General features: G+C 39.7%; 2 protein-coding genes across 3 annotated transcripts in view; both read left to right on the forward strand.

The window, feature by feature from the left end:
- Positions 1-9,912, forward strand: part of c10h12orf4 (chromosome 10 C12orf4 homolog) — a 329,451-nt gene that overhangs the window by 133,940 nt on the left and 185,599 nt on the right. The gene's annotated exons all lie outside the window — the stretch shown is intronic.
- Positions 2,892-9,912, forward strand: part of LOC119416191 (thromboxane-A synthase) — an 8,590-nt gene continuing 1,569 nt past the window's right edge. The window contains exons 1-11 of the mRNA XM_037683388.1: positions 2,892-3,011; positions 3,139-3,232; positions 3,658-3,710; positions 3,848-3,944; positions 4,030-4,143; positions 4,615-4,703; positions 4,792-4,940; positions 5,171-5,301; positions 5,398-5,748; positions 5,893-5,981; positions 8,919-9,056. Coding sequence (XP_037539316.1) covers positions 2,911-3,011; positions 3,139-3,232; positions 3,658-3,710; positions 3,848-3,944; positions 4,030-4,143; positions 4,615-4,703; positions 4,792-4,940; positions 5,171-5,301; positions 5,398-5,748; positions 5,893-5,981; positions 8,919-9,056 — 1,406 coding nt within the window. The 5' untranslated portion in view covers positions 2,892-2,910. The remainder of the gene's footprint in view (positions 3,012-3,138; positions 3,233-3,657; positions 3,711-3,847; positions 3,945-4,029; positions 4,144-4,614; positions 4,704-4,791; positions 4,941-5,170; positions 5,302-5,397; positions 5,749-5,892; positions 5,982-8,918; positions 9,057-9,912) is intronic.

The raw sequence follows: 9,912 nt of genomic DNA on the forward strand, positions 1-9,912 counted from the left end.
TGCATTGACCCTGCCCTTGATAAAACACAGTGGACCAACACCAGCAGATGACATGACACCCCAGTGACTGTGGAAACTTGACACTGGACCTCAAGCAATGTGAATTCTGTGTCTCCTCTCTTCCTCCAGACTCTGGGACCTTGGTTTCCAAAGGAAATGCAAAATTTACTGTAATCAGAGAACATAACTTTGGACCACTCAGCAGCAGTCCCAGGCGAGATGCTTCTGACGCAGTCTCTTGTTCAAAAGTGGCTTGACCTGGGGAATGCGGCACCTGTAGCCCATTTCCTGCACACGCCTGTGCACGGTGGCTCTGGATGTTTCTACTCCAGACTCAGTCCACTGCTTCCACAGGTCCCCCAAGGTCTGGAATCGGCCCTTCTCCACAATCCTCCTCGGGGTCCGGTCACCTCTTCTCGTTGTGCAGCGTTTTCTGCCACACTTTTCCCTTCCCACAGACTTCCCATTGAGGTGCCTTGATACAGCACTCTGGGAACAGCCTATTCGTTCAACAATTTCTTTCTGTGTCTTACCCTCTTGCTTGAGGGTGTCAATGATGGCCTTCTGGACAGCAGTCAGGTCGGCAGTCTTACCCATGATTGCGGTTTTGAGTAATGAACAAGGCTGGGAGTTTTTAAAAGCCTCAGGAATCTTTTGCAGGTGTTTAGAGTTACGTCGTTGATTCAGATGGTTAGGTTAATAGCTTGTTTAGAGAAACTTTTCATGATATGCTAATTTTTTGGGACAGGCATTTTGGGTTTTCATGATCTGTATGCCATAATCATCAATATTAAAACAACTAAAGACCTGAAATATTTCAGTTGGTGTGCAATGAATCTGAAATATATGAAAGTTTCATTTTTATCATTACATTATGGAAAATAATGACCTTTATCACAATATGCTAATTTTTTGAGAAGGACCTGTACAAGGATCTAAGATAGAGCTACTCCACACTACTACTACTCCACTTGTATCACATTATTATCGTTTAGCATATGTTACATTCATTATGAGTTATTGTTTTTGAAAACTTTAACTCCTCGATTTTCCAGATGTGAATCGCTTTTTTCGGATCATTATTTCCTCTGGTATCGGATGCTGTGCAGCTGGAAGGATTTTTACTGAAACCTTTTTACTTTTGGGCATTTGTTATGATGCGTAACCATGGCAACAAGGTGTTTTTTAACAACCAGGAGCAGCTGATTAACATCTCAAAAGCTCAAATACCTGAATTACAGCCCCAAATCCCAAAAGAGTTGAAAAGGGGGTGCCGTGGACCATTTCTCGTCAAACTGGCAGAGGTGCTCAAGTACCTGACCGCCGAGATCCTGTAGCTAGTGGGAAACTCAGCTTGTGACAATGGGAGGACTGGGATCATACTCTGGCACCTTCGGCTATCCGTCTGTGGTGACGAGGAGCTTGGCAGACTGCTGAAAGGAGTGACGATCACTCAGGGAGGAATTCTGCTCGGTATTCGGGCAGTCATGCTGCCCAGGAGGATCGAGAGGCCCGTCGGATCTGACAACAAGCTGCATCCGGGTGGACGGATCGGTATCTGTGGCCAGATTCTTCAGATTCGCTGCAGGAGATCATTCCTGCCCACAGCTATCAGCATCTAAGAACACTTGAATGAAAACAGGATGAGCTATGACAACACTTAATTTCCCTTTGGGATTAATAAAGTATTTTTGAATTTGAATTTGAATTGAATTAATATGTTTTATTAAAGAGCAACCTGAACATGAGTCTGATGTGAGCAAATGGGTATGAATACAGCATTTTAAAGACCAGAAATCAGCAGCATGGATAAACAGCAGCACAGATAAAATCACCAATTAAAGTGGCATTACAGCGATTTTTCTGGTTAGGGATTCATGAGTCTAACAGCTTCAGGGTAGAAGCTGTTCCTCAGTCTAGTGGTTCTACATTTAATGCTCCTCAACCTCCTGCCTGAGGGGCTCTCCACTGCACACCTGTAGAAGGAGGTGAGGACTGAGCATCCCAGACCAGCTCGTCTCAGCCGCCCGAGGAAGTAGAGTCGCTGATGTGCTTTCTTGATCAGGCTGGTAGTGTTGTTGTTGTTTTATTAATTTAACAACAGAAAAACAAAAACATACGCTGCTGTCACAGCTGCAACTCGTGCTGGATCCAATTTTATCTGAACTATTTAACCCTGGTGCTCACTCTACTCCACATCTCCATTCTCCTCCTCTGTAAATAAATAAATAAAGGCAATCAAGTAACTAAAACCATAAGTAGTGAAGCAACAACCTGTGCTAAGCTTTACTACTTCTAAACATACTGAAGACTTGGTGGAAAGATTGTGGCTACGTGAGATAAGACGTTTTGTGAAAGAACATAAAAAGACTTTTGTTAATGTGTATTAGAATAGCAAAATCTGCTGTAGGATGAAGTTATTAAAAAAAAGAAGATGAAATCAAAACAAGACCAGCTGTATTAAATAGCACCACAGTGAAGTGAGAATTAAGACTGAACATCTTTTCAGGTTCTTGGACGATCAGAGCTGAGGAGCATGAGGTCATTTGTCATGTTTGCTTCATGCGTCCTTCATTTTATAAGGAAAAGGAATGTTCAGACCAATTGGGTTCATAAAACAGATCCAGAAACAAACATTTAGAGCTGTAAAATAAAAATAAAAATCCCAAACTAATTATTAACAAGCTTCCTAAAAATCTTACAAAAAGGAGACAAACCAAAGATCACAGTCCACAAGGAGATCATCTTTGGTGTTTTTTTGGCACGACAGGTTATTTGCTTAAGATAGCTTTAGAAAAAGCAAAACAAAAATTACCATTCTGTATTTACGCCCATATGAAATTTAAACATTTTAGTTAGCAGAAACGTTTATCAGTTTTAACTGTGAACAAATGAAAAGCATTTTTCATAATGGGGACGGTTGGTAACTTTCTGAATGTATTCAACATTGAAGTCAACAGATTATCTGTAACCCTCAGCCTCAGTTTTGTTTTCCTGGGTCTCCTTTACTGGTAAGACAACTTTTGTGTTTGTGATATATTTACTGTGGAAATGAACAAGGATATGTAATATTTCTTTTTGTAAATATGTATGTATGTTCTTACTGATTTGTTGTAATTTTCGTTTTTTTTCCTGCAGGTATTCAGTCTATCCGTTCTCAGTCCTTTCTCGATGTGGAATCAAACATCCAAAGCCGGTGCCGTTCTTTGGGAACATGCTCCTGTTTCGCCATGTAAGCAGCACAATGGATCAGTGGTTAGCACTGTTGCCTCACAGTCAGAAGGTCCTGAGTTCAATCCTCAATTGGACCTGGGGTCTTTCTGTGTGGAGTTTGTATGTTCTTCTCGTACTTGCATGGGTTTTCTCCGGGTGCTCTGGTTTCCTCCTACAGAATAAAAACATGCATGTTAGTCTGCCTTCAAGCCCAGACCTCCCTTGCAAAAGTAATCTCAATGGGATTTGTCCGGTTAAATAAAGTTTAATAAATTTAATTCAACAAAGACAGATCTGTTTAATTTATATTATTTTATTAGCTGATTAATATTATTATTGTCAACTGGTTTGTTTTTTGTGCAGACTCAGATTTTTTTGTAATTTAAAATCACAAGCATTATGTTAATTTTAGGTTATTAATTTTTTTCTTAAATTTGTTTACAGGGGTTTTTAAAACCTCTCACAGATATTGTAAAGACACATGGCAAAATAAGTGGGTATGTTCAATATTTTTAAACCAAGCATACATTATATTTTGAATCCAAACCTGTTAATAAAAAGTATTTAGCATAAAAGTCTATGAAAACATGAAAATTTGATTGTTGTGTCACTTATATGATATGTTATATTGTAGGTATTATTTGGGTCGGAGACCAATGGTGCTGATAGCAGACCCTGATTTTCTCAGGCAAGTAATGGTCAAAGAATTCAGTGGCTTTACTAACAGACTGGTAAGGACATGTTGATGTTCACAACATTGCTAGTTTACATGATGTTTTGTGATGTCATTTACTCTCTGACAATTCTCTGTCCAAGTCACAAATTACCACAAAGCCCATGGCAGACAGTCTGATCATGTTGAGAGATGAACAGTGGAAGAGGGTTCGAAGCATCATCACTCCATCCTTCAGTGCTGCCAAGCTGAAAGAAGTATGAAAACGTTTTTAATGGTTTGCAAAAGAGACTTGCTAGCAAGTTTTTAACACAAAATGTATAATTAGAATTATTTTTACAATGTATTACTTTACAGACAATATTTAAAAATATTAAGACGTGTTCTTTAACCATTCTTTAGCATTTGTGTTGAAAAATATGCACTTATGATTTAATTTGAAAACATCTTTATCTGCTAATAGGTTTACCTTAGTTTTTGAATTTCTTTTCAGCCAGAAAATAACTGAAAATACAGGCCGAGGACTTTTTTTTTCTGTGATTCAAACTTTAATGCTAGCTCTAAAAAAGGTTGATTCTGTGTGGCGTTGCTTGAAGCCAGTGTCTTTGCATGCATAAATGCATGCAGAGTTGTAGGTATGCATGTATATGGTGAGTGTGTGAGTGCAAAATGGTAATGTACCCAAATGCACAATTTGATCACAACCTGTTTATTACTTTCTTCTCTAGATGGTTCCACTCATAAACAAAGCTGCTGATGCATTGATGAAAAACTTGGATGTCCATGCCGAGTCAGGGAAGGCCTTTGACATCTATAAGTAATCGCACAGTAAAAATAGGACAAAATTGTCACTTTTGCATTTTTGATAAATTACTTTCACATGTTTCTGCTTTTTTTTTTTGTAGGTGTTGTGGTTGCTTTACCATGGATGTTATTGTCAGTGTGGCTTTTGGCACTAACGTGGACTCCCAGAACAACCCAGATGATCCATTTGTCCACCACGCTCAGAAGTTCTTTGCTATGACTTATTTAAAGCCCCTTGTGTTGTTTTCTGGTATGTTGAAAAACATTATCTGGTGCATGAGGGTTATGTGGTAAATTTAAAAAAGCAAATAAACATAGGAAAAACATTTTTAATGCATTTAGTACTTGACATTATTTTAGCATGCGCCAGAGAGTCAGTTATTTGAATGTTGTTCAGAAATCTCTTGACATTTCATCAGAGCACAGACATTGCACGAAAATTGCAAATTTGCCAACATTTCTTTTGTTTTGTTGTTGCAGTACTTTTTCCTTCTATTATGGCTCCCTTTACAAGATTAGTCCCAAACAAACGCAGAGAACAGATAGACAGTTTCTTCATTAACAGCATTAAGAAGATCATAAAGCAGAGAGAGGAACAGCCTTCTGATCAGGTGGATGTCACGTTTAATTGTCCTGATTTATATACGAGCCATAATGTAGATCGTTTCTGTTATAGTAATTAAGTAAAATATTGTGATGACTTATAGAGACGTAGTGACCTCCTTCAACTGATCTTAGAAGCTCGGACTGGACAAGAGAGTGTCTCTTTGGAACACTTTGACACAACAAACAAGTCTGATGAGACTGATTACCGGAGCCAGCAGACGCAACCAAAAACTATACAGCAAAAACAAGGTCCCCAACAGGATTCACCTATTGGACATCCACAAAAAAAGACAATAACTGATGATGAGATTGTGGCTCAGGCTTTTGTTGTCCTCCTGGGTGGGTATGAAACCAGTTGCAACACATTATCCTTCACCTGTTACCTGTTGGCCATTCACCCCGACTGTCAACGCAAACTACAGGAGGAGGTGGATGAGTTCTTCACAAGACATGTGAGTCTTATCTTTTGGTCTAATGGGACTTTTTACTTTTTTCTGCTCACAAAAATACATTAAAATGTTGCTTGTTTACAAGCTTTGCCTACAAGAGTTTGGTTTAAATATTACAGTCAATGTTTTTTTTGTTTTTTTTTGTAGGATTCACCAAATTATACAAATGTTCAGGAGCTGAAGTACTTGGACATGGTTGTATGTGAAACATTGAGGCTCTACCCTCCTGGTTACAGGTAATATATGTATATATTCATATACATATATAAAACTTGCAGTACTTTACTTAAAACGTGGGCCTTCCACCAGAGGCCTGGAAGATTGAAGGTTCTAAGCAGTATCTTAGATGTTCCTAGGACTGCACTCTTCTGGGCAGAGATCTTTGAGGTTGTTCCTGGAATCTGTGGAGCCACTCTTCCAGTTTGGGGGGTCACAGCATCAAGTGTACCAACTCTCCACAACTTCTGTATTTCCTCTATCAGCCCTTGGTATTTCTCCAGTTTCTCAAGTTCCTTCTTCCTGATGTTACAGTCACTTGAGATTGCTACATCTATCACCACTACCACCTTCTCTTGCTTGTTGATCACCACAGTGTCTGATTTGTTAGCCATCACTTGTTGGTTGATCTATTTTTAGAAGTCCCTCAGTATTTTAGCCCTTCCATTCACCACCACCCTTGGTGGCGTCTCCCACTTTGACTGTGGGACTTCCCATCCATACTCGGTCCAGATGTTCCCGTCTTTTATTCCATCAACTTGTTTATGGTGTTCCATGTACGCTTTGCGTTCCTGGATTTTATATCATTTTATAACATCTGCTCCCTAAACAGGTCTCTCTTGAAAATGAGTTCTTGTGGCTCAATGAGACTACCTGTATAAATAAAGGCTAAATTAAAAAAAATAAAATAAATATCCTATTATGTGTTGGACTGTCTCAGGGACATCTTTACACAGCCTGCATTTTGTCTGGTAGAGATGCCAGCCTGTATTGCTCTTGTGCTGAGGGCTGTTTTGTGCTGCCAAGATGAGTGCCTCTGTGCTGTCCTTCAGTCCAGCCCTCTCTAGCCACTGGTAGGATTTGTTGACATCAGCCACTTCCTCAATCTGCTGGTGGAACATGCTATGTAGGGGCTTATCTTTCCATGATGACTCCTTTTGTTCTGATTCTTCCACATTGGGTTATTGCTGCTGCCTGAAACATTTACTCATCTGTTCATCATAAGGGGCATAGTCCTCTGCTTCCTTCTATCCTTAGTGTATAATCTTAGGGTGTTTGAGTTGGGATGAAACCCTCCATGCATTATGAGGAGCTTTTGAGTTTTGATATCAGTGGCTTTTATCTCCTCCTTTGGTCACACACATACCAGATGTGTATCTGATGACTGGAACTGCATGTGTTGATGACTCAGACTTTGTTCTTGCTATTCAGCTGGCCCTTCAGGATCTACTATCTGTAGGTACTTGGTTGTGGCTGATGTTCTTGTGGCCTCATCATGATTGCCATTTGCCTGTAGGATTCCAAGGATTTGTAGCTGTCCTGGACATCCGTAATGTTGCCTTCAGGTAGTTCATCCTCTTCAGTTGTGATCACCTTGCCTCCCTTGCATACAATTTTACTATATTTATCCAGTCCAAATGACATTCCAATGTACTTGCTGTATAGTCTGGTGAGGTAGATCAGTGAGTTGACGTCTCAATCATTTTTGGCATGCAGCCTGATGTCATCCATGTATAGGATGTGAATGAGGATTGTTCCACTTTGTAACCGATATCCATAGACACGCTTTGCAATGATATGGCTGATGGGGTGCAGACCTATGCAGAACAGGAGAGGGGACAGTGCAGCACCTTGGTAAATGCCACATTTTATGCCAACTTGTGCAATTGGCTTTGAATTGGCCTTTATATGTGTCTTCAACATTCCCATTGTGTACTTGATGGAAGCTCTTAGTGTCCTGTTGATGTTGTATAGTTTCAGGCACTCCAGTATCCGTGTGTGGCATAGAGTCATAGGCTTTCCTGTAGTCAATCCAGGCAGTGCACATGTTTGCGTGTCTGGTCTTACAGTCCCGAGTTACAGTTCTGTCAACCAATAGCTGGTGCTTGGCTCCCCTTCTATGCCTCACTCAGGTATTGACCCATTTGCTAAGTCATCTTAGTTGCTTCATTCCTGAAAATGTCTTTGTCTTGTATGTCTAGCACTATAATTCACAATGGATTTTGTTCTGGGAGATTGCTTTGTTGATATCTTGGACCATTGTGTGAGTCCTATTTTTCCTATATGCTTATCCAGTCTCAGCTCTGGGTGTATCTACCCATATGTTGTTCCATTGCCATTGACAGTGCATTCTGGGTGGTGTGGTGTAGAATTCATGTTTATTCTCCTAAAATCTGCTTTTTGAGTGTACCTTTTTAGGAGAGTAGCTAGAGCTTTGAAGCATTGTCTGGCAGTCTCTAGAGCCTCAGGTATGAACATGTCATGGTATTTTCATTGTGGCTCTTTCTTCATTGCACATTTCTGTTGTTCTAACAGCTGGTTGGTTTCTGTCTGTGTTACCTTGATCTTAGCTTTCATTAATTGGCTTGGCTTGATCTTACAGCCAAGCAAGTTAAGGATCACTGTGGCTGTGGTGTATATCAGCTTATTTGTCTCCTTGATGGTTCCAGTAGGGAGATTTGCTGCATTCACATCTTCTAGCAAACTTTCAGAAGGTACTTGTCAATTAGCCTTGGCAAGGGGTGCAGGTTATAGGTACCTAGCTTGGTCATAAACTTCATTCTCAAGTCAGCTGCCCTTGTATTCAGTTCCTCAGGGAACATATTTGGAACAATTTTGATAATTATCTGGATGATAGATGTCAAAGTTTCCATCATTCCCACATCCTTCCCATACAGCTCTTCTGTTTATCCTTGCTCACAGTGTAGCATTCCAACAGTGTTAAGTTCTCCGCCCTTGCCCATGCATCTCTTGTGCCAGTAGTCCATTTCTCATCAGAATGTCCTGGTTCCCCAACATCCTGTCCAGTTGGCACCAGGATTCAAATCCTGAACTCCTGATTTTCTCATACCAGAGTCGTGTGACTTCATATACATTTGCACATTCACTCATAAAATAGGGGGGAGTTGATACAACCTGAAATACAAATACTTTTTTTGATATTTTCTTCCATCTAGGTATTCTCGAGAGGTTGACCATGACTGTGTGATAAAAGGCCAATTCCTTCCTAAAGGGGTGACACTGGACATTTTTCCAGGCTTCCTCCACCATGATCCAGAGTACTGGCCTGAGCCAGAGAAGTTCATCCCTGAGAGGTGTTTCTTCCATCCATCATTTTAACCTATCCTCTTTTTCTTTTTTCTTTTTCTTTTTTAGGGGGTGGGGGGTGTCACAAGGGTGCTGGTGCCTATCTCCAGTGGTCATCTTGTAGAGTAGGGTACACTCTGGACAGGTTGCATATTTATTACAGTAACACAAATAGACAAATGAGACAAGCAATCACCCAATTTCTGAATATGGACATTTAGAGTTACCATTAAACCTTATATACGGTATACGTTGTTAGAATGTGGTAAAAATAAACAGAGTTACCAGAGAAAATTTACACGTGCACAGGGAGAACATGCAAACTTTAGATGGAAAGGCCAGTATGCAAACCTGCAACCTTCTTGCTGTGAGGGGACTAACCACTGAACCACTGTGCACAGAGGCATCTCAATGTTCTCTAAATCCCTTACTCTAAGTCTAATAAAATAGTTGGAATGTATTTAGACCAAAATTATTATGTTGTCTTACCAAGTTCTTCATTGTGCTCTAGTCAGTCAGATACTCAATACTCTTTTTATTTGCAAGAAAATTAGATTAAACTACCCCAACAACTAATCATCATTCATTTCATTGAGTTGCCAATGAACAATGAGAACAGATTTAAAAAAGATAAAGGCCTTAAAATAATTTGAGTTAATTACTCAAATCAACTGATTCATAACGAGTTGTGTATCTACCTTTGCTTTTCAGTTTTTTTTTTACTAATATGCTTAAAAGTTGCAGGATTCTAACAACTTCCAGACAAGCAGACTAACTGTGTTAAACCATAAATAACCAATTCAGAGGTTTTTGTTTATTTGTTTGTTTGTTTGTTTGTTTGTTTGTTTGTTTGTTTGTTTGTTT

The sequence above is a fragment of the Nematolebias whitei genome, chromosome 10 (assembly GCF_014905685.2).
Source record: "Nematolebias whitei isolate Nwh7 chromosome 10, NemWhi1, whole genome shotgun sequence".
NCBI classification, from domain to species: domain Eukaryota; kingdom Metazoa; phylum Chordata; class Actinopteri; order Cyprinodontiformes; family Rivulidae; genus Nematolebias; species Nematolebias whitei.